This window comes from Typopeltis vanoorti, chromosome 9, assembly GCF_054136105.1.
Source record: "Typopeltis vanoorti isolate ZY-2024b chromosome 9, IOZ_Tvanoo_1.0, whole genome shotgun sequence".
Taxonomy (NCBI): domain Eukaryota; kingdom Metazoa; phylum Arthropoda; class Arachnida; order Uropygi; family Thelyphonidae; genus Typopeltis; species Typopeltis vanoorti.
The window spans coordinates 46,192,376-46,218,128 of record NC_143557.1 but is presented as its reverse complement, the minus strand read 5'-3'; the positions used below and the strand labels follow the sequence as shown (position 1 = coordinate 46,218,128).

The 25,753-nt window shown below is 35.6% G+C and overlaps 1 protein-coding gene across 3 annotated transcripts in view; it reads left to right on the top strand.

The window, feature by feature from the left end:
- Positions 1-25,753, top strand: part of LOC150103013 (DNA-dependent protein kinase catalytic subunit-like) — an 847,149-nt gene that overhangs the window by 68,606 nt on the left and 752,790 nt on the right. For all 3 annotated transcript variants that reach the window (XM_090397444.1, XM_090397443.1, XM_090397442.1), the window contains exons 7-8: positions 19,102-19,229; positions 23,936-24,140. In XM_090397444.1, coding sequence (XP_090253570.1) covers positions 19,102-19,229; positions 23,936-24,140 — 333 coding nt within the window. The remainder of the gene's footprint in view (positions 1-19,101; positions 19,230-23,935; positions 24,141-25,753) is intronic.

Genomic DNA, 25,753 nt, shown 5'->3' with positions numbered 1-25,753 from the left:
GATGTTAGCTTGGTCCACCTTTGCTACGAGTTTCCCGGTGTTGTACTACCTTACCCCAGTCCTGAAGATATTTTCAGGCATAAACTTTGTTTGCTCACACTTGAATAAAGGATTAAACTAAATTTATTATAGTCTAACCAAGTGTGAAAAATAAACTTTCAACTTCTGATTCGAGGGTTGAATCTGTTCTCATATCAGTTAGTTCTTCTTGGGATGACCATGGAAGATTACTAAATTGTAGAGAAATAGCAAATACAAAAGAGTCTTGTATTAGTAGCATTACTTTTTATATAATTAACTATAATAGAAACTTCTGATAACACTTTACTCAGCAATTCATCCATTTGTCAAAATACTAAGTTTTCTCTATGGAAAAGGCAATAAACATGTCTTGCATTCAGATAAACTTTTTTTACTTCTGCTACAAAACCTGAAATTCCTCTTGTCATGGCTGCGGCACCTTCAGTGCAAATCCTGATGCACTTTTGCGAATCAAGTTCATATTCTTTTAAAAAATGATTCACTTTTTCAAATATATCTTTTCCTTTGGTTGTACTGGAAAGAATGTAAAAAAACCCTGCGGATTGCGATTAAACATCGCAAAACACTGCATCGAAATGTCTTTTTGCATGCATTTTTGATTGACAATCAACAATTGCTGCCCACAGCTTTTCATGTGCAATTTTTCATGCAGGATATTATACACCCATTCGGTCAAGATGCCTACAATCTCAGCAATCTTATGCACTTTCACTTGGCTTTCTTCCATAACGATACTTTAGATTTTGTCAGTCATTTCCTTCTTAGTGACCTCAGTCGGGCATCCAGAGCACGCTTCATCTTTGATGGACTAACGATCACATTTAAACTCATTTATCCAAAATTAAGCAGTCTTTAATGCTGGTGCAGAGTCCCCATGAACTGTATGTAGCTCGACTTTGATCTGCACGGCTGTCCACTTCCTCAAATAAAAATGTTTTATCACTGCACGAAACTCGTTTTTCTGCATTTTTATGAAAAATGCGAACACAGTCATTTTAAATGTTTGCCAAACAAGAACTACCTGTCACATATGGCTAAAATTTTGCCAGAGGTCATGAAAAAGAAGATACGTGCCAACACTAGCATGAATGAATTGTGTCACTGTCTATTGGAAATTTACCAGACTTTTCAAACAACCCTCGTATATAGCAATGCTTAATTGGTTTTGAGGAGAAAACGATTGTTTCTTTAATTCTATTTATGATAACAAGGAAAAAAAGTGCAAGTGTGTGTGTGTGTGTGTGTGTGTGTGTGTGTGTAGCATTGCTTAATTGGTTTTGATCTAAATGATTGTTTCTTTAATCCTATTTATGATAACAAGAAAAAAAAGTGTGTGTGTGTGTGTGTGTGTGTGTGTGTGTGTGTGTAGAACGTGTTTTACCTTGGGTATAATAAATGTTAAAGATGCCAAGCTATTTTAAACTTGGTTTTACTCCATTTCCCAAGTAAACAAACAGACAAATAAGTCAAGTTTGCGCCTGCACGTATTGCAAGTCTAGCTGACCCTCAAAGTAGTGCAAGTCAAGGCAACTCATGGTAAAGGTTAAATAAGCTCTTGAAATAGCATCATACATCTCCTTGAGGAGTATGATGCTATGTATTAAAGGCAAGGGGCCACTACCCAGACCGGTTTCGGCCTTTATTGAGATCTCATCAGTGGGAGCCAGGCTAGAAATACCAAGGTTTTAGTAGTACAGAGCTTATAAGTATTTTACCAGAACAAGTTACCATAAGGTGTTTTAGCCTTATTAAATAAAAATCTCAGGATGAGATATAAATGTAGAAAGTATTTTACCTTGGGTATAATAAATGTTAAAGATGCCAAGCTATTTTAAACTTGTTTTACTCCATTTCCCAAGTAAGCAAACAGACAAATAAGTCAAGTTTGCACCTGCACATATTACAAGTCTAGCTGACCCTCAAAGTAGTGCAAGTCAAGGCAACTCATGGTAAAGGTAGAATAAGCTCTGATCACTAATCTTAATATTTACCCTTAATGCACAGCCCATCTCCTTGAGGAGATGTGTGATGCTATGTATTAAAGGCAAGGGGCCACTACCCAAACCAGTTTTGATCTTTATTGAGGTCTCATCAGTGGGGTTAATACTTAATACTAAATACTTAACTACCAGGGGCCAGGCTAGAAATACCAAGATTTTAGTAATACAGAGCTTTTAAGTATTTTACCAGAACAAGTTACCATAAGGTGTTTTAACCTTATTAAATAATAATCTCAGGATGAGATATAAATATAGAACGTATTTTACCTTGGGTAAAAGGGTAAATATTAAGAATAGTGATCAGAGCTTATTCTACCTTTACCATGAGTTGCCTTGACTTGCAATACGTGCAGGCGCAAACTTGACTTATTTGTCTGTTTGCTTACTTGGGAAATGGAGTAAAACCAAGTTTTAAATAGCTTGGCATCTTTAACATATATATATATATATATATACACACACACACGCACGCACGCACGCACACCTTTTTATTCAGGCTATTTTGAATTGTCGAATAATTGTTTAATTTTAACCCGCTTATAAAAGTAATTAATTATGAAGAGGTTCTGAGTAAAAAAATTTCTTAAATCCTGTTACTGCAATGAAAATTTAAAAAAAAAACAAAAACAAGGAACACTTCAATTTAAAAACATATTGAAGATAAATATCAAGGAAGTAGAAAAGAAGAAAATAATATCACAGGAAGATTCAAAAATGACAAAGATAATAAAAAAAAAATTGAAAGATAAGTATTTCCTTTTGAATATGATTATTATTATTATTCAAATTAAGTGGATATTATATCCAACATCATTTCAAATTCGAATAGAGAAACTACAAGAGTTTCGTGCTGAATATAGATAGAAACTATAAAGGTTTCGGCAGGTACAAGCATAGTGCAAACCTTTCTTTGATAAGGGGCAACTCGTAGTAAAGGTGGAGTAAGTTCCGATCACTCTCCTTAGTAAAGTAAAGGTGATGTGACACCTTTTTCAGCAACTCGTATGGTAAAGTATAAGTTCTGTATCACTTCAACCTGAGTATTTACATCTCGTTCTAGCTCCCACTGACGAGACCTCAATAAAGGTCGAAACCGGTCTGGGTAGTGACCCTCCCCTCCCCATAATGTATAACATCATACATCTCCTAGGAGACATGTTTTACATTATGGGAAATACTAAGGATAGTGATAGGAGCTTACTCCTCCTTTACTACGAGTTGCCCCTTGTCATAAAAAGGTTTGCACTATGCTTCTACCTGCCAAAACTTTTATAGTTTCTATCTATGTTCGGCACGAAACTCTTGTAGTTTCTCTATTCAGCTTCACTTAATTTGAATAATTTTACATCGCTGAAGTGAAGCCTTTTGGCTCTTTATTTCAGTAATTATTATTATTATTACCCAAGACCCCATGGAGTCAAAGACTCATCTAGGAGGGCCTTTAATCATACAACAGCTCATCATACCATGCTTTAAACACACTCAAATTCTCTCCAGACACTACACTCTCAGGCAAAGCATCCCAATCATTCACAACTCTGCATAAAAAAAAACTGCTTCCCACTTCCCACTTCAAGGGATGACCTCTGGGTCTCTCCTGATCTCCCACTATTTTCTGTACAACCTCTCCATCATTAATCCTATAACAGCCCCTTACTAACTTGTAGGTCTCTATCATATCTCCCTTCTTTTTCTTGTCCACTAGACTCTGTAAATGGCATCTTCTCAATCTTTCTCATGCTTGACATTCCAGAGGTTAGAAACTACCTTAGTCAGTTGCCTCTGGACCCTTTCCAACATCTCTTCATCCTCCTGAAAATCAGGTGACCAAATCAGGGCACAATAGTCCAGGTGTGGCCTAATCAAAGCCTTATACAATGGAACAAGAATCTCCCTACTTCTACACGTCAGTGTCCTCTGCATCATTCCCAGAAGCCTTTGTGCTATCTTCGCAAGTTTGGCTATGTGTCCCCTAAATGTCAGATCCTTATCCACTATCACCCTTAGATCTCTTATTTCCTCTACCTCTGACAGTATATCTTCACCAAGCATAAATTCTGCATCCCATCTTTGTTTCCCAAATTTTAAAACCTTACATTTTGCAACATTGAACTCACATCCCCATTCCTGTGGCCAGTCACTCAATTTATTCAAGTCTTCTTGTAAGGCCACAACATCTTTTCTACTCTTCATGTTTCATCCCAACTTTGCATCATCTGCAAACAACTGAATATCTCCATCGAAATCTTCACCAATATCATTAATATACAAGTTAAACAGTAACGGCCGTAAAACAGATCCCCGAGGCACACCACTAGTGACTTTCCTTTTCCTGGATATCACACCCCCATATACAGTTTGCTGATACCTCTCAGATAGCTAGTCTCCAATCCAATGCCCTAATCTAATAGCCAACCCCATCTGCTGTAGTTTGACTATCAACTTATCATGCCGTAATCTTTCAAAAGCCTTTGCGAAATCTAAGTATATTACTGTGTATCCTTCTCCTCTGTCCAAGGAAGCAGTCACCTTATTGTAATAAGTAAGTTGATTACTAAAACAGATTACTAAAATATTTCAAATAATCATTTTAAAAATTAGTAAACAATCTACACTGTAATAAAATCAAGAAAGAAAACATCAGGAGGAATACAGTGATGATCATATTTCACTACTGGAGGTAGAAAAAGCTGTTAGAAATCTGAAATGCAGAAAGACAGCTTGAGAAGGTCGTATATATGACTTGAATCCCATTGACAATAAATCTGTCTATGGTTGGGTGTATATATTACTGTAATGTGCTTGAAAATAGGAGTTAGCATCAGTGAAGAGGGACAGGAGTCGTTAACAATTATATATTATTGACGACTCCTGATATATATATATATATATATACGACACCATGCAACTGTAGTGTTTTGAATAGCATTTCTCTTGTCACCTTGTCATATGCCTTTTCCAGATCTACAAAACTTAAATACAGATCTTTGTTATATTCCCATGATTTTTCAACTATTTGTCATAAAATGAAAAAGATAAAAATGATATAAAAAATAAAACAAGGATTTTAAACTGTTTAGTTAAGATGATAAGTTTGCGTCTGCTCATTATCGCCACTTATGCAATCCCCCACCCCTCCTCAGGCTTTTTCTATATCCGTTTTACAGAGCAGTATAATATCAGGCAACTTCACAGTCAGATCTAGTTAACTGGCAAAATTGCTCCATACAACTATCAGGAAATGGACTAGTTATGAAATACCCTATATTTCTATCCATCATATATTATTATTATTATTATTCAAGCCCCCATGGAGTCAAAAGACTCATTGTGGGAGGTCCCTCCTAGGAAATACAATGTATATCATACCACTCCTTAAACTCATTGACCATTCCACTCTCACCACTCTATCAGGCAATGCATTCCATGGCTCAACCACCCTCCATGCAAACAAACCACTCCTCACCATCTTGCTGAGTTTCCTTTCAAAACTTCAAGGGATGGCCCCTTGTTATCACTCCTTCCCGCTGTTCAACCAAGCAAAAGAACTTCCCAGTGTTAACCCTGTAACCACCTCTCAACAGTTTAAAAGTCGCAATCATATCACCTCTCCTTCTTCTATCCACCAAACTCTGCAGTCGACATTCCCTCAGCCGATCCTCATAACTAACATCTTACAGTCCTGAAACCATCTTTGTCATTTGCCTTTGTACCCTTTCTACAGTTAATTTATCCCCTTCAAATCCTGAGGACCAAATACTAATTATCAGTCATGAATATAAATGTTAAATATTATTATATGTTTGTGTTGATTGATTTGTTAGGATATTTCAGGTGATGCCTTCGATGACAGCAGACTACTCTCTGCATATAAGTGACTCAGTCATGAAGATATTTGAACTTTTTTTTCTTTTCTTTTTTTATCATAATTTAGTTAACTAAGGATATAATTTCTTGTCAGTATAATGTTCTTTACAATTCATTGAAAAAAAGCTTGATATAATATAGCATAGTTACTTTAACAGTATATGGAAATGGATCAGTAAAAAAAAGACTGAAGCAGAAATATCAGGCAAAAGGTTCATAGCAAGACCAAGATAAAATGCATTGTTGTTGTTGTGAGGAGTGGTCTAGAAGATCAAACCTTTCATCAAATAACAGACCAGTCATGGGGGGGGGAGCATTATTTGAAGTATATATGGATGTTTTGTGTTAGACTTTTATAATATCTGCTGTATCCTTTATCTCTCTAGAGGCTACATTCAGGTGATTATATATATACATCTATATATATATATACACACATACACCCACATTATATTTATATACATATTATCATCATCATCAAACTCTTGACATGTACCTTCAAGGGATGTACAGGATATGATAGTACTATATGAAAAACTTACATCTTTACTAACTTCCTATCTAAACAATTTTCCTCCAAATCAATCTGTTACCTTTCAAGACTCCAACATTATCAGATCTTATATTTCTGTCTTCTAAGGCATGTTTTATTGTCTCAATCCACCTATATCTTGGTCTTCCTCTGGGTCTTTTTCCTGCCAACCCGGCAGAGAACACTTATTTTGCTAATCTTTCCTCTCTCATTTTGCTTAAATGACCATACAACCTGAGATTAGATCTGCTAATGCATTCCTGGATGCCGACAATATAAAGTTCTTTCCTAATATTCTCGTTTTTAATATGATGCCATATGTTCATGCCACTGATCTTTCTCAGGACTCTCATGTCTGCGGTCTCTAGGTTTTGGTCAAGTATTTTATTTCTAACCCAGTTCTCAAATCCATAAGTTAAAATTGATTTGAACACTGTCTTATATATATACCTAATTTAGTGTTTTGACTAATCTCTCTCTTATTCCATATAAGTTTATTTATTTGACTTCCTACCATACCAGCTTTGTTGATTCTGTTGTCATATTTAATTTACCATCTTCACTAAAAATCGTGCCTAAGTAGCTGAAATGCTTTACTTGTTCATTGCCTTTGTCTTGTTATTGCTGACCTTCATACCATATCTATTACAACAGTTATTCAATTTAGTCAGACTTCTAGATGATTTATTCAGAAGTATAACATCATCCACATAAAGCAAAGAGCCGAGATTAACATCTCCAATTTTGATATCAGGTTTATTACCACTTTCCTTCATAATGTAATCCATATAGATAATAAATAACAGAGAGGATAATGTACATTCTTGTCAGACATCAGATTTAACATTAAACCACCTTCCTATACTTCCTTCAATTCAAACTGCTGACTTACTACTCATATAAAGACTAAGTATTGCTTGATATAATGTCCTATTGACACCATACAACTGTAGTGTTTTGAATACAGATCTTTGTTGTAGTGTTTTAAATACAGGTCTTTGTTATATTCCCATGATGTCTCAACTATTTGATGTAAAATGAAAATCTTATCCTGACAGCCTCTATTTGGCCTGAACCCAGGTTGATCTTCAACAAGCTTCTCTACCACAACTGATCCATTTCTCAAATATACTTGCATAAACCTTACCAGGAACACTCAGTAGAGAAATACCTCTGTAATTCTCACACTTTCAGTTTTATTTTCTTTTTTATATATGGGTACTGTGAGAGCTCTACTCCAATCATCTGGAACATGTTCAGAAGTCCAGGCCTTCTGAACTATGCAGTGCAGCCACTGTAAGACTTTTATACCTCCTTACTCGAGCATTTCTGGGCGAATATCTCACATTTCAGACTTTTGAGGGCTTTTTCTACTTCAAGTATGGATATGTATTCCTGATTGCATGCCTGGTCAGTGTTTATTTACCACTGTACTGTCATTGACTGTTTCATTTAGCAATTTTTCGAAGTAATTACTCCATACCTCAAGGATATCTTTTACTCCAGTTTCAATGTCACCTTTATCATCTCTAATTCCTTTTATAGCACTCTTTCTGCCATTTCTGAGCATCTTCAACAACCTCCAGAATATCTTGCTGCCACTTTGATATTTATTATCTATTTTTTTTACCCAAGTCTTACCATGACTTTTGTTTAGCTAATTTTACACAGTGTTTAGCTTTCTTGCATGTGTCTCTGTATTCTCTAAGAGCGCAGGCTGACTTATTTGCCAGGAACTTTAGAAATGCTTTCTTCTTTTCCTTCACTGCCTCTTTAACTTGCTTTGTCCACCATTGGGTTCTGATTTTTCCATCTTTGCAGTCAACCTCACTACATGTCTCTCTGGCTGAATCAATCAATGTTTTCTTCAGGATTTGCCACTGAACTTCCAAGGTTTGTTTCCTTTTTTCAAACTTTTTCATTTTTTCTTGAATAATGTTTGTTTATTTTAGTCTACTTATCTAATTTGTCTGTTTAATTGTGCATTTTTTTTCTCTTAGAGAAATTAGTTTTTTTTATTGGATATTGCTGCTGATTTCTCTGTATTACTTATTATATTTGTGTATTTCCTGATATTTTGTTGGAATACTATAATATTAAAGAAGTATTGTAAAATGCTGCCATAATCTTGCAAGAATAATGGAGCAGCAACAAAGAGGGATGTTAGTAAAATTTTTAACAAGGAGGCTTGTTGCATTGAATAGAATCATGTTATTTTGGATGATGTTGATTGGTAGGATGAATGGTAGATAGATGAGCTGAAAGAGGAGGTGGAATGTCTCTGGAATAAGACGAGAAGTATGAAAGATGAGATTAAGTGAATCAGAGTAGGAGTGAGAAAGAGTTATGGGAATGATAGAAATGAGAGGAGAAAATAGAAATCGTAGGAGAGAGAGAGAGGTATGGGAATGTTAGAAGAGTAGAGAATAGGAGCAGTAGAAGAGAGGGAATGAGAGAGAGAGAGAGATGGGAATGTAGAAGAGGGGAGAATGGAAACAGTCAGAGGAAATGAGAAGAATGTGAGGGAGTGCTGGAACCATAGATAGAGTGATGCCAGGACAACAGGTAAATAGGGGAACACAGAGAGAAAGGGTTAGAGGAGAGAGAGAGAGAGAGAGTGAGGGAATGCAGGTGAACAGTCAAGGAACATAGTGGTAACAGGTGTGATGTATGGAGACTTGATGATCCGTTGGGTACAAGATAGGCTGCCAGAGGAGTGTTTGCCTTTAGAAACGATAGAAAGTGTGGCTATGGCAATTAAGCAGGATTAAAGGATGAATGAAATGATTGTGATGGTGGGCACGAATTGAGAGGTAATGAGAATCAGATAGCGAGCGATCTGAGATTCTTGCTTGACATTGTGCAAAAGAAAATGCAGAGAGGAACGATTGTGTATGTGTTGCCCAGGTATCATAGTGATGAGAAGAGCAGAAGAGCAGTAATAATGAATAGCATAATAGCCAGAATTTGTCAGAAGAGATGATTGGAATATGTGGATGCTTGGAGGGCATTTAAGGATAGAATGGAGCTGTATGCGAGAGACCTTGCATTTAAATGAGGTAGGACATAGGTATCTGGAGAGATTGCTGTTTTCTGAATGAGTCCATGTATCAATGCAGGGAAACTAGAATTCCCAAGGTGGATGGTAGCATGGGTGCTTGGGGGAAGGGGAAACAACATCAGGTAATACTGAGTCCAGTGGGGTCTGGAGGAGGGATAATAATATAAATATAGAAGCAGTGATTTTTTATGCTTTATACTAATGCCAGGAGTATCCAAAATAAAGAAGATTAATTGGTTGCATTGATAGTATCAGCCTGGCCAAAGATTATTAGGATCGCTGAGATGTGGTTGACGGAAGATGATAAAATAACAGTTATTGAAGTAGCAGGATACAGCATTTTTTGGCAGAATAGGAAAGGAAAACGTGGTGGTGGAGTACTGCTTATGATAAGTGATGAGTTATGTCCTCTAAGAGTGGAGGCTTTGGAAGGCAGTGATACTAATGATTTTGAGAGTATATGGTGTGAGGTAGAGGTGGCCAAGACAGGATATTTAGTGGGGTGTTGCTACAAACCAAGGAGCATAGAGGGTGGGGAGCAGGAGATGTTTAGGTAGATGAGCTTGGCAATTGCATGGGAGATTTTAACTACAGCAGTATAAGCTGGGAAGAGGAAAATGCATGTAGTAATAAGGGGACGGAATTTCTGGAATTCTTGAGGGACAAATGTCTGAAGCAACATTTAATAGAGGGAACAAGAGGTTCAAGAGTTTTCGATTTGGTCATAGTATCAGAAGAGTTGATAATAACTAAGATGACATATCCCCATCCCCTCCCCCTTCAGTTGGAGAGAATGACCGTGTGCTTTTGACTTGTAAGATGAATAGATGTGCAGAAGTATCAAAGAAAGGGAACGCATGTGGAATTATAAGGCAGGTGATTATAATAAGCTTAGATATCAACTTGGGGCAGTTCGATGGAGGATGGAATTGGAAGACCAGGATGTCATTAGTGCTTGGGAAATTGTGAAGGAATATTTGTTAGCAGCAGTAGTAAGCTGTATTCCCCAAGTGAAGAAGCAGACATTATTTGGTGTAAAGTGGATGACAAACAATATCAAACAGGAACTGCAGGTGAAAAAGAGATTATGGAAGAGATATAAGGAGAATGGATGGAGAGCAAAAATGCATGCAGAATATGAGACTCGGGCCAGGAGAGTGACTAGTATGGTGAGGAAGGCAAAACTGGAATATGAGAAGAGATTTTCACCAAGATCCAAGGAAAATCCTAGGAAATTTTTTAGCTATGTGGCCAGCAGGAGGAGAAATGATTGTGGAAGAATGACAATGCGGGATAAAAATAGGAATAAAGCAGACTGATGCAGAGGACATAGTGGAGTTGTTCAATGAACACTTTATTGGAATATTTCATCCTGGAGAAATAGGTTTTAATACCAGAGGTATAGGCAGGTTCGAGGTTTGGGGGTGCAAGAGGAGAGCGTGTTCCAAATACTGAGCACTCTGGATGTTAGTAAAGCTGTGGGACTGGATGGTATTTCACCACAGGTTTTAAGAGAATGTTCTAAAGAACTGAGCCTGGCTCAGTTCTTTAGAACATTTCATTGACCTGCTCTTCAATGAAAGTCTGACTGTGGGAAAGGTACCCAAGGAATGGAAGGAAGATAAGATAGTGCCATTGCATAAGTGCAGTAGCAGACTGGAAGTGTCTAATTATAGACCAGTTTGTGTTCCATCAGTAGTTAAGGTCTTGGAGAAATTAGTGAGAAACAATGGGCATTGGGTAGATGAGGGTAACGTTATCTGTTAGAATCAACATGGGTTTGTTAAGGGGCCTCTTTCTTTAGTAATATGATTGCCTTTTATAATATAATGGCGAACTGTTGATGTGGGAAAGGCATATATGGCTATTTTTTTGGGATTTTGCAAAGGCATTTGGTAGTGTGCCACATGATACACTGATATTTAAGTTGCAGTACATGGGTTTAGATGTTGGGTTAGTCAACTGGATTCAGGATTGGCTGTCTGATTGGTATCAGAGCATGGTGTATGGTGGGGGGGGGGCAGTATCAAGGAAGCAGAAGGTTACAAGTGGGGTTTCAGAGGGCTCAGTACTGGGACCTGTATTGTTTAACCTTTATATCAATGACATTGTCAGTGGATTGCAGGGGTATATTCAGTTGTTTGCAGATGATGTGAAGCTGGGAATGGCTATAGTAATAGTGCAGATGTGGCAGCCCTGAAAGAGAATTTGAATAAACTAGACAGACGGGCAAATGAATTTGGGTGTCTGTTTAATGCACAAAAATGTAACGTCTTGAAGTTTGGGATACATCGATGGGAGACGGCATACTCGATTGGAGGAGCTGTACTAGAAGAAGTATGGAGAGACGAGATCTGGGGGTTATGATTGATAGAAAACTGAAATTTAGGTAGCATATTGCAAAGGTGGTGAAGGTAACCCAGAGGATTGCTGCAATATTGAGAAGGACATTGACCTGCAGAAATAAAAGAGTTATCATTCCATTGTATAAGACCCTGATCAAACCACACTTAGACTATTGTTCTCAAATTTGGTTCCCAGAATTTGCAGGGGATAAATTAAATGTGTAAAAGGTACAGAGGCGGATAACAAAATGGTTTCAGGACTGTACAATGTTAGTTATGAGGATCGGCTGTGGACTGCAGAGTTTGGTGGATAGAAGAAGGAGAGGTGATATGATTGAGACTTTTAGACTGTTGAGAGGCAGTTACAGGATTGACACTGGGAAGTTCTTTCGCTTGGTGGAACAGCGGGAAGGAGTGATGATAAGGAGCCATCCCTGGAAGTTACGGAAGGAAGTTGTGAGCAAGAGGGTGAGGAGTGGTTTCTTTGGGTAGAGGGTGGTTGAGCTGTGGAATGCATTGCCTGATAGAGTGGTGAGAGCAAGAACAGTCAGTGAGTTCAAGAAGTGGTATGATAGACTTTGTGTTTCCAAAGAAGGGCCTCCCACAATGAGTCTCTTGACTCCATGGAGACCTGAATAAAAATAATAATAATAATTTTGGAAACAAATTACTAGATGGATGATGAAGGAATTGGAAAAAGTTGAAAAGCAGTTAGAAAGTCATTGAAGGTCAAGAAAGGTAAACAGCAGAAGGAGAAATAAAGCACTCAATCAGGTAAGATATTGTGTTATGATAATCATGGAGGTAAACTTCATTATATAAAAAAAAGATATTATATTATATGTCAAATGATTCAATATGTAGCCATGTGGAAAGAATAGTTGTTTCTCAGTTTGTGGATTGAGTTTAAATGAAGAATGGATTTATATAATAAGGACCAACTGCACTTGAATATATTTGGTATCAGAAGTCTGGAGAAATTATTTATTAGTATGAGACCTAATACAGCACCAGGGAACTGGATTATGATGGGAGATATTGTGAGATTCTATGCATAAGAGTGACTAAGTTGTGCAACTATATTAAAGACATGAATATGCTTAATCATGGAGGTGATTATGTTGAAAGGATGACTGTATTGTCCAGTTCAGAATTATTAAGTATGTGCAAGGATGCATAAGTATGTATAATTAAAGCATTAGATTTGAACAGGAATTCGAAGTTGTTTGACTGGGTCATGTGACCAACAGAGGTGAGTATATGCAATAAAAAAGCATGGTGATAACTGGTTGTGTCTGTGCACAAATGCCAGGAATATCAGGAACAATGGGATCGAGTTTGTCACCTTAGTGAATGTGCTGTGGCCACAAATTATTGGCTTTAGTGAGGCCTAGTTCTGGGAAGCAGATATGCTAATGTTAACTGATATTGAGTGTGAAGGATCCAGTGTTTTTTAGGAAGGCTAGACAAGATATTAGAGTGATACTGATGATATTGGATGATTTGAGTCCAGGTAGTTTAGGATAGACAGCCTTGCTTGTGACAGTTTTCAGTGCGATAGCGAGTTTGAAGCTATATGGTGTGAGTTGGAGTCTAACAAGATCAGATATACAGTGCTATGTTGCTTCTTATCAAGTAGCTCAATTGCTGGTGGCAATGAAATGCATCACCAAATAAACCTAATAGTCGGTGAACAATTAATCATCATGAATGACTTTAATTAGCCAATATTGATTTGGTAGCAGAGAAATCTCATGAGAAGAATGAGCTGAATTTATTGAACTCTTGTAAGACAATTTCCTTAAACAGCATGTGACAGAAGGAACTTGAGGTTAAAGAGTATTAGACCCCGATTATAGTATCGGGGGGGGGGGGTGCGGTTCACTTTCACTTAAAGATGCAACTCTTCTGCCTCTGATTGGTGAGAGTGATCTTGGTGTGCTGTCCTCAGAAGTGGCTAAGGGTATGTGTATTCCAAATTTCAGAAAAGGTTACATGGCAAACTACAAAAACAGGACTCTTTCTTTTAAGGTTACACAGCATTCATATTTATGAATTTAGGGAGACGAAACACATGCGTTGAAAAGATTATTTTATTGATTAATAATAAAATAACTTTACGTTTCGACCCCTGTATTGAGGTCATCTTCAGAAGGATACATTCAGAAGTATAAGAACAAGCTACATGCTGTTGCACTCTATACAAGTAAATTACATCTACGTTGTTAGCTAATCTTTTTTCTTAGCCTGCCCTCTAGTGAAAAAAAAAAAATTAAATAAATAAAATAAAATAAACAAAAATAAAATAAAAACTACAATAAACTCTGCTAAAGTCCTCACATACTAGGATTCTTCTGGAATTATACAGTTTATATTGTTATATTACGATTATCTTCTGGATTTGTACAGTATAGGTTGCTATTGAATGTCCAAGAGAAAAAACAAAAAAAAAAAAAAACACTTCACTAGGTCTTCTTGTATTGAGATTTTTCTTCATGGTTGCTATGAAGGTTGTAGATGGGTCCTCCACATTCTTGGAATTGTTAGACCATTTTTATTCGGATCATGTTTGAGCATTTCACATGCTTCTTTGAATTTCCGCTTGAACCAGGAAGACCTAGTGAAGTGTTTTTTTTTTTTCCTTGAACATTCATTTTGAAAAAACCGGCCTTTCTGATCATGCACTCCAAACATACCACAGAATTGACTGGAAAAGGTACCAAGTCCTTACACTGCACCAAAACCTGGTTCGAGTGGAAATTCAAGGAAGCATGTGAAATGCTCAAACATAATCTGAATAAAAATGGTCTAACAATTCCAAGAATGTGGAGGACCCATCTACAACCTTCATAGCAATCATGAAGAAAAATCTCAATACAAGAAGACCTAGTGAAGTGTTTTTTTTTTTTTTTCCTTGAACATTCAATAGCAACCTGTACTGTACAAATCCAGAAGATAATCGTAATATAACAATATAAACTGTATAATTCCAGAAGAATCCTAGTATGTGAGGACTTTAGCAGAGTTTATTGTAGTTTTTATTTTATTTTTGTTTATTTATTTAATTTTTTTTTTTTTTCACTAGAGGGCAAGCTAAGAAAAAAGATTAGTTAACAACGTAGATGTAATTTACCTGTATAGAATGCAACAGCATGTAGCTTGGTTCTCATACACATGTATCCTTCTGATGATGAACTCAATGCAGGGGTCAAAACATCAAGTTATTATTTTATTATTAATCAGTAAAATAATCTTTTCAACATGTGTGTTTTGTGTCCCTAAATTCATAAATATGAATACAAAACAGGAAATTATGGCCAACCAAGGAGATTACTAGGTTTGATCCCATAGTATCGGTTGCTAGATGGGAAGAATAATTGTAGTCGATTAGATTGGTTGGTTTATTTGGATTTATTGCTGAAGTTACTCAGGCTAAGAGGCCAGTGTTTTATGTCTGTTATTTGTATGTGTGTTTTAATGACTGGTTTGTCTGCTTTGCAGAATGAAAAATTAGTTTTCCTGAGGTGGGGGAACCCTGACACCTCCATGTGATACCATCTAATTCATATGGCAGTGGAAAGGTTTTTGTTTAAAAAAAATATATTGGTGATGAAATGTGTCCCTAGAATGTGAAGAATAAATAGGGTAGGAGTGAAATCGATGTGTAATCTTATTGTGCAAGTGTTTCTTAATGAAAAGTTGATATGGAAGGAATACTGTATACATTAGGATGATATCAGTTATGAACATTCTAAGGTGCAGGCCAAGTGTGAGTATGAAAAGAAACTGGCTTTAAAGCTGAAGACAACCCAAAAGAATTCTGTTGGTGATATAAGAAAGACTGAATGTGAAAGAATAATTCTCCTGAGTACTGATGATCTGCAGATGGTACATGCAGAAGAGATTGTATGCAACATGGTGCTCAGTGCTCTCTCTTCACTAGAAGAAGAAACTCAGGTGTATGAGGAAGAGATTCTAGAGCTGCTGCACAAACAAAATAAGAATTCAGCAGTGGAGACTGATGGGATATCAGTCTCAAACTCAAACTATTTTATAGCTAGGTCAAAGGAACAGCCAGTTCAGCTCAACTGGCTGTTCCTTTGACCTAGCTGTATAATTTGAGTCTCAGTACAGGGAATATTTTATGGGAGTGAAAAGAGTTACAATAATCTCATTTGCAAAGTGTGCTGAAAAGACTGATTCTTTCTTTTAGAGAAACTTGTGCCATAGTTCATATCAAAAGACTGATGTCTTAACCAGGCCCAGCTGGTGGTGCCGCAGAAGAAAAGGTGCCTAAAAGATGTTAAAAAATATGAGATAAGAGTTTAAACGAACAACGAATTGTACAGAATGGTACATATAATTATGAATGTATGTTGTCTTCCATTCAGATCTTCCCAGAAACGAACAAATAAATTCTGAAATTGTATCCTGGACCCGATTATATCACTGTAATTTTTTATTAAAATTTACGAAAATATACCTAAAATAGTTCTTCTTTATTTTTTGATATATCATAAATCAACTTATGATTAATTATTGAGTTCCGTGTAAAAAAAAATTATATAAGCAGGACTAATTTGTAGGTAACATTATACTGTAAAGTGGTTTTCATTTGTTTTTCATTTCCTGTTCATTTTATTCACACTTTATTGAAAAAAACTTTTTTGGAAAGCCGCCGAACATTAATTGCACACACAAGAAAAATACTAGGTGCTGGCTCTAGTCTTAACTATCTCCCCATCAGTGTGTTTGATGTGGTGCTACAGATTTTGGTAAAGATCATAAGGGAATTGCATACAGAAACGGGTTGAAACAGAATCTTTACTTTGCAATGAATACCATAGATTTACTAAGAGAAGGTCAACTTTGAGTAACTTGCTCACATTTGAGATTGTTATGTTTAAATTAGACAAGGAAAATTGATACACCATGGTACTTTTGTACTTTGCTAAAACTTTTGACAAGATACAACATGAAAGGCAGTTACTAATAATAATTCGTGATTAACTCCCATATTGGCTTGGTTGAAAGGATGTCTGACAGCAATCAAAGTGTGGTGTGTTTTGGATGAGTATGCAAGGTTTAAGTTACCAGTGTTGCCTCCTAGGGATGTATTTGATCCATTGTTATTCATTTTTTACATTAATGATACTGGGAATGGCTTGAGAGGAGACATACAGTTATTTTCTATTGATTCATAGGGTAATCAGGAATGCAGTTTATATGCAGTACTTGCAGAATGGTTTGAATAAGCTAATCATAAAAATGGCTGTCATTTCAGTGTTAGTATATGTAAAGTTATGCAGTTTGGTGTAATGAAATATCCAGCATCTTACTATATACTGGCAGGATTATGCCAGAAGAAACTGACATGCCTGGTGAGTTTGCAGTTTTAGTAGATGGGATGTTGAAGTTCAAGGCCATATAGCAAAGAATGCAAATACAACTCAGAGGATAACTGCAGTGCCGAAACAAACATTGACATGTAAGGATATGGAAATCATTTTCTTCTTTATAAAGCTTTCATATGACCTCATCCAGACTACTGCATTGTGTTCTGGTTTTAGGGATAATTCAGATAAAGTGGAGAGGAGGATGCAATGAAGAGTTTCATGGATGATATTGGGACTTGGAATGTAGATTAAGAGGATACATTGAGTATTTGTGGACTGAAGACACTAGTAAACAGGAGAAAGATGGATGATGTGACAGAACCTATAAACTTTTGAAAGAGTCATATTATACCCATAGATGGAATTTTTCATTTTGTGCAGTGTGGTGAGAAGATAAAATGTCATCCATGGAAGTTGATGTTAAATTTATTCAAGAAAGAGGTGAAATATATATAAGTATATAGACATGAGCCTCGGTAGCTCAGTCAGTATAGACGAAATCCTTTCGTCGGAAAGACCTGGGTTCGATTCCTGTCAGTGACATGAGGAATTGAACTAGTCTCTTTCAACTAAAGGTGAGTTAGCCAGTCTCATATGGAGGTAGGAATTTTTTCACTCAGAAACTTGGGTTTTTTGTCCCCCAGAACAGGCAAACTGGCCCTTGAACTCACACAACTATAGACATAAGACACACTGGGAGGCATAGAGCTAACCACTTTATCCTCAATATGGTAGCTGTTAGGTGATTAGAAAATCCTCAACACCTCAAGGTAGAAGAGGAGAAAAGGAATAATAATAAGAAGAAGAAGTATGTAGACTTTCCCAGTTCATGAGTATGTGATTAAGAGTTTATAGGGCAGAACACCGGAAGAAAATGATAACATTTATTTTAATTGACAATATGATGTTTCATTGTAATTGCACAGGATTTCTTCAGATATAAACATACAAACTAGTAAACAAAACAATAAGGACTAACAAAGGTGTCGATTGTTATGCAGTTACAGAAGAGACTGATGTTATTTTAAAACATTTTAATTGTTTAGAACATTGTGCATGTTTACACATTCACGTGCATGTGTTATATTTAGGTGTTTAGGATCTAATACCATTTTTAAAGACTCACAGATATTTCTCTCCATTGTATCATAACAATAGTGTAATATTTCTGATTTATCCTATAAAACTTGATATCTCATTTGCAAAGCAGCTTTGTGGGTCAGCTGAAGAGAGCACACGTGATAATAAAGATGAGGCTTCACTCATCTGCTATTCACTATCTTGAATTTGTTCTTCATTGGATCCTAAACATCTAAATATTACCTGAAGAATCAACTTACCTGAGTACGTCCTAGCCTTTATTAGCCAAACACATTCACATGAATGTGTAAACATGCACAACATTCTGAACAATTAAAAATATTTTAAAATAACATCGGTCTCTTTTGTACCTACATAACAGGTGATGCCTTTGTTAGTCCTTATTCTTTTGTTTACTAGTTTATATCTATACATCTGAAGAAATCCTGTGCAATTAGGATGAAACATTGTGCTGTCAATTAAAATAAATGTTATCATCTTATCCCAGTGTTTTGCCTTATAAATGAGTCTCTCTCTCTCTCTCTCTCTGTGTGTGTGTGTGTGTGTGTGTGTGTGTGTGTGTGTGTGTGTGTGTGTGTGTGTGTGTGTGTGTGTGTGTGTGTGTGTGTGTCAGGAAACTCATCAAGTTTCCCTTGATGAGTTCCTGACGCCTATGTACATACAGACAGACATATATGTTATAATTAACATTGCAGCAAAAATATAATCAGTCATAAGTAAAATTGCAACACAAATAATCTGGTACTCTTTTTCAAAGATGATGAATGCCCTGAAGATTACTGGAAATTTAATGCTGCTGGAATTCTTAATTTCTGTCTTTTGTCGAGATGAAAACCATGTATTAGATGATGAATTTCAAAAATGTATTCTTTCTGTTGTGAACAGGTAAGTTCTCTTTTCTAATGAATGAAGAAATCACCAACTTAATAATTATTATTAACATGTTTTATTTTTATTATTATTAAAAATCATTGAAAGTGAAATTTTAAATGAGGCAGCAAATGAAATGATGTTTCGTGTTGTTGCACATATAAGAAGGAAATGCAAGTGTGTAAGTGGTAAAAGTATGTGTTTAAGGTTGATGAAAGCAGTAGAAAAAGGAGTTTGGCATGATGATGGAAAAATTTGAGTCCTCAATGAGTGTTTCATGATGCCACATAGAAGATTATCCTAGTAAAGTTCTTAGCAAATAGCTGGAAAGGTAAGAAGGGAAATAAAATGTGAGACAAGTCAAGAAAGATATGGGAAAGTAGAAATCGATGAAAAAGGATGCTCTGAAATATGTGGATATCATAGTGAGAGGATCGTTGGGTGAACAGGCAGAAAAACATACTGTTTGGGAGTAAAGATTCTTGATATGACTGAGGCAATGTGTAAGCAAGTAGAATTTGTAAATTGTATGTTGGTTGGAACAAATGATTTGAAAAGAGATAATTGCAATAATTTTGGCTCCTCTGCATGCGTGGTCTGATAGGCCTGTCAGGCCTATCAGACCGCGCACTCCAAACATACCATAGAATTGACTGGAAAGGCACCAAGTCCCTACACTGCACCAAAATCTGGTTTGAGAGAAAATTTAAAGAAGCTTCTGAAATGCTGAAGCACAATCCAAACCTGAACAAAAATGACATACACATCTACAACCGGAACAAGCCCAGAAGGAAATCTCAATATGAGAGGACTTTAGAAATGTTTAATGTAGTTCTGTTTTTATTTTATTTTTATATGTAATTTTTTTTAAACTTTATTTTATTTATTATTATTATTATTTTTTAATATTATTAATTTTTTTCTTTTCCCACTAGAGGTCAGGCTAGATAAAAGATTAATAAGTAGCTTAGATTCATTTCACCTTTGTAACGTGCAGTAGCATTATCTGATGATGACCTCAATACAGAGGTTGAAATGTCAAATGTTACTTTCCTAATATTAAGTAAAGTAATTATTTTAACACCTGTGTTGTGTCTCCCTAAATTCTTAACCATAAATGCTGACCACTGTGTAACCTTAAAAGAAAGAAATGCTATGTGTTTACCACAACTGATTTGTTAGAAAATTTAAGGAAGCTTCAGAAATGCTACACCTACATGCTCACTGCAATAAAAAGCAAGGCATTAACTTGCATGAATCAGGTCAATCATTCATCAAAAATCTTATACATGCACCTTGGATGTGTCTGGATATGAATATGTGTCATATTGTGTTTTGTAATATTACTTAAGGAAGTTGCACTATATATTAATTAGAATAACTCTTAATTAGTATTTTGTCAGAGTCAAACTGTTATCATCATGGAACAATGAACAAATTGATATGTGCACACATGCACATATCAGTTTGTTCATTGTTCCGTGATGATCACCATTTGACTCCGCAAAAAGTATTTAAAATATTAATTAAAGGTTATTCTAAGTATATAGTGTACATTGTATCTTCCTTATGTAATATCATTATGAATGACGAATGTAAGTTTTGCTACCACGAAATATTGTTGTTTGGAAGGTAGTCCTTTTAGCTATGTATACCATCATGCATCCATTGTTAATCAATTTGCAGTTATTGATTCCATTCAAGTTTTGATACTGTCAAGATACTGTGTTGTTAATTGATGTATTGCAAACTTTTCTGAAGAAGTGTAGAATAAATGGTTTACAAAACTGCTAGAGAAGTATGAAACTAATAGTTTTATAAATTCATATTATATAGAATTATGTGGTCATTATATTGGAAGTTGCCTTGAATTTCAACATAACAGAAATCTCAGGGGCTGACATGCTGCATTGTTCAAGAGAACGTGAAATTGATTTTGTATAAAACTGAGCTCTCACACTCAGTCCATTTCTTTGAAATAACTTATCTTCTTTGGTCATTTAGAGACTAGGCCTGTCACTCTTCCTCCCTTCTGTCTCTGTGTTTCACACATGGACGCCTGCTTTTTGTTTGTTTGTTTGTTGTCAGTTTCCTTTTCATTCTGTTAAAGTTATAATATGTGGCTTTTGAAATTACTTCCCTCACCCACCGAGACCCACATATACATCCATGCATGCATACATGCATGTTTCTTGTTATGAATTACTGTTTAGCTAGAATCATTATGCATATATACTTAACTTGCCTATTCCATACCTTGAATGTCCACAAGCAACTGTCCTTGAAGGTAGAAGGAATTCCTGCTTGTTGGTGATAAGGCTATTATAATCAGAATTGTTGCTTTGTGCCTAACTCATCATCCATCATAGCAGCAAAATCAAACACACTGGAAATTGGGTATGCACTATAGCTCAAGTTATTTTAAATACTGTTTGACCACTTTTTATTAAAATATCTTAAAAACAGTAAAAAATAATTTCATAGGTCATCTGTGGTGTCCACATACTCTCAACAGCTGCCTTAATGCTTCCACTTTAGTTGCTTCTTTACCAGAGTGAATACACCATAACAGTATGAAAATAACTCTGGCTACTCACTTTCTTTCAATGTGTAAGATGAATGAACATTACTTTTGCAGTGGTTAGATGGGATTCTGACTTAGAGGCATTCATTCATCATCCCGTATCAAGTACCTCAAGGTGTTCAGTCCATACTGTGACTTAATGCAACATAGTTTGGGCTCTCACTAATGCGAGGTCACTGTCATGGATGTGGCTAGTCAAACATTGTACCTTAATCTGATAATCGTTCACTTGCAGAATTTTCTTCTAGGTCCCATAGCTAGCTTACTTACTAGCTTATCTATCCTTATCTCTACTCTTAGCCTAAGGATCTTAACTAGGCTTAAGACTACTATCTGACTGGAGGAAAATCCCCCAGTCAGGGGATGTCTCAATAGATCACAGTATGGTGACTGCTCTTCTAAGCACACGACATCCATCCTAGTACTTAGGTGTGGGTGTCATCATACCTGAATAGTGCATCTTAGGAAGCAGCGAGGTGATCATTCAGTGTGTTGTGTGTATTTGCTAACTCATTATTATGTTGTTTAAGCATTAAAGAAATAAAAAATTAACTCAAGTTTCCCTCTATTTGTTGAACACATACAATATTTACATTGAAAATATTAAGGTCCCTACTTGAATTTTATCTACAAGCAAGCCTTTAAAATGTGTCATCTTAAATCCATGCATCTGAAAAATTAGACAAGTACATGCCTAGCTTTTTCAATAAAGCTAACAGATTTTAATGCATATAAGTATATTATATACATTAAAATCATGCATATAAGTATATTACATATGTAATATACTACATATAAAATATATGCATGAGATTTCAGGGAAAAATTCTGCATTACTGCTGAATAAATACTGTAGTTATGCAGAATTCTTCCCTGAAATCTCATACAAATATTTTCTATGTTTTATTTAGAGTTGTCTTGTGTTTACTTAATTTTAGCTTTCTTGTGTTTGCTGGCAGTGTGCAGAGTGTTCAGTAATTGTATACTCTTCATCCCGACCTTGTCTACCAAATTTCAAGAACTTGCACTTTGCAACATTAATTTGCCCACTCACAACCTCTATTCAAATCCTCTTGCAAGGTCACAATATCTGCTCTATAACATGCAGCATTATGCAGCTTTTCCCTATGAATCAGCCTCCTGTTTCTGAAATCAAGTAGGAAATGATCTCCTATAGATATTTTTTACATGACTTCTGGATTTCAGTCTGCACATTGTCCAGATTGAATCAGTTATCCAGGAGTATTGATTAAGGTAAAAATTGTACAGAATTTCTTATGTTATTCCCAAAAATGACTAAATTTTGGATGCTGATGGGGCATATATTATAAATGTTTTTACTTAGCTTACGTACTACCAAGCCTGCTGAGTTAACAGACATGGAATACACTGATGTTTTAAATTTAAAGCTTGGCCTTTTTGATTCAGCAGAAACACCTGATTTTTAATCTTCAGCCTATAGTATAGAAGATTATGAAAGTATTTTGGCTGCAGATTTTCATTGTCTAGTGTGAGAGTTTCTGTAGTGTACTTGAAAATCACAACATTTGTGTTTCATTTGGAATGACCCAGGTTTGAATCCTCACTAGGACATGAAGGAACTTTATATGAGCTTCTTCATCTGATGGTGAGTTAGCCAGTCTCATATGGAGGCAGTAGTTGTAGTGGGATTTTACCACTTGGAAACTGAAGTTTCTCACCTAATGAACAGGCAGACAAATACATCCCCCATAGTTTAGTTGTTTATAATACAAAGCAACTCAAATTTAGGAAGAGAACTGCTGTGCTTACTTGGACACCTTAAATTCCTCAAAAAAAGTCCCATGTTTGGTATTAAAGCAGCACTCACAGATTATCTAACTCTTGACCCACATGATGATATGCTATAAACTTACTTTTGAAGTTGTGTGTGTGTGTATCACTCTCAAACAGGAAAAGTTGCAGAACTTGTAGCATGTTAGTGCCCCCTGGTAGGCAAGGGTTATGGATGGAGTCTGTTATATTCTTTTTTAATAGTTGATAATAATATATATGTATATTTCAATATCTGTAATTCCCTGTCAATGTTTCTTATTGGATTTTTTTTTTTATTTCTTAAGATGAAAATGCACAATAAAATAATTATATTTCTAACCAGGTTGCCAGCTAGTGATCATCAGAGACTTGCAGAGGTTCCATTTGCAATGTTTTTGAAAAAGAGCTTGCTTCCAGAAGTGAGACTTCGTGTGCTCACCAAGGTGTGCCTACTTGTTCTTCGCCATATAGCGCTATCAGCATTTGTTGGATTTTATAAGAATAATATAAAAGAAATCATGGGTATAATTAAGGATAAACTTGCCAAGGTAGGTATATCTGTATTTTTGAGTTTTCATTTATCAATCAAATCTTTTTATGATTTTGTTACTAGCAGCGCAAAATCAGTATAAGTTTTAATTTAAATGTCTTTTTGTATTAATCAGAATTGCAGTTTGCTTATTTTCTTAATTGTAAAATGACAATTTTTTGTTGAAACTGAAAAAGAAAAAAATTCATTTGTTAACAAGAATTCTTTTTTTCAGTGAGGGGGTGCTTTGGGAACTTTTAATTACTAGATGGGTGGAAGAGAGACCATTACTGGTTCATTTCTAGTTGTTGATGTAATGTAACTGTTATAGGCTCTCTACTGCCATCCTAAGTCACTTGATTTTTTGGCTTAGAAAAGTAGTGTTTTTTTTTTTTTTTTTCAGGAAATTTGAGTTGAAAACTCACAATTATTGTACAGTGTGCAATAGTGGGATGTCTATGGTGAGTTTTAACAAAGGCAGTTTTTTGGGTGTTTTTTTCAACAAAAATTGCTCACATGCAATAGTGGGGGCATAAGTTGACAGAAGTTGTCTGCTTACTTTCATCACTCATAAGTCTATCATCAGTGGTGATAAGTCAAAATTTAGGGTTAGAAGGTTAGTAGGATTGCCAGCACCCTTAAGGAATAAAAAAAAGTCACAGGATGTAATTTATTTTTGCTCAGTATTAATAAATATGCATCAAAAAATAATGCTATCTGATTGCAACTTATCTGAAAATAATTTACTGATTTATGTTAATCCATCTTATATATTCTTTTGTATATAGAGGACCATGGCTCAGTGAAATCAGCTAACAGCTATCATTTTCCAAATCATTCATTGGAATAATATCTATAATTGAATAAAAATAATTTATCTATGATTATGACCTGCTTTTAATTATTCATCATGCTTGTGTTGAAATCACCTTATTGTAATATAATTAAACTAAAGAAAGCTCTATTTTTAATATGCATTCCTCTGTTGGAATTTTGTCCTCAGGTCCAAGCCATAAGATTGGTTACATAACTGATTCTTATTACAGGGGCATCCATCTATGTGGAGTTTGAGGAGTCATTGTGGATGCCCTCACTAACCATTAGTTATGCAATGGTTGTTTTACCTCTTCTTAAACTCATTTATAATAAAATATTTGTAACTTCATTGGCAGCTCATTTACTGTTCTACAAAAGCAAAATAATCACTTATTCAATCTGTTCACTTTTTGCTAACTATACTCTTATGCATCTTCCAGTTGTGTCAGATTCCTTATTCCTGCTTGCAATGTTTTTCTAGACATCTTGGTGATGCTTTTAGCTATTTTGTCTTGTTTTGTGACATAACTGCCAAACTTAAACTCTGTCCACCCTTACTTCTAAATTCTTTGACTTTCATTTCAAAGTGTACATATTTACACTTTGAATTAGTAGGCATTATCCTTTGCCCAAACTTACAGTATGTTTAGATCATCCTGTGGTATCTCTGCCTCACTTTATTTACTGTTTCCATGGAATAAGTTGCTCTCTAAACTTGTGTTCCTAAATTTTATCATTATAAAAAGTGATTTCTTCCAAAAATCCATCAAACGAAACCAGAATAATAGGTATTAAGACATTGAATACTTCTGCTCA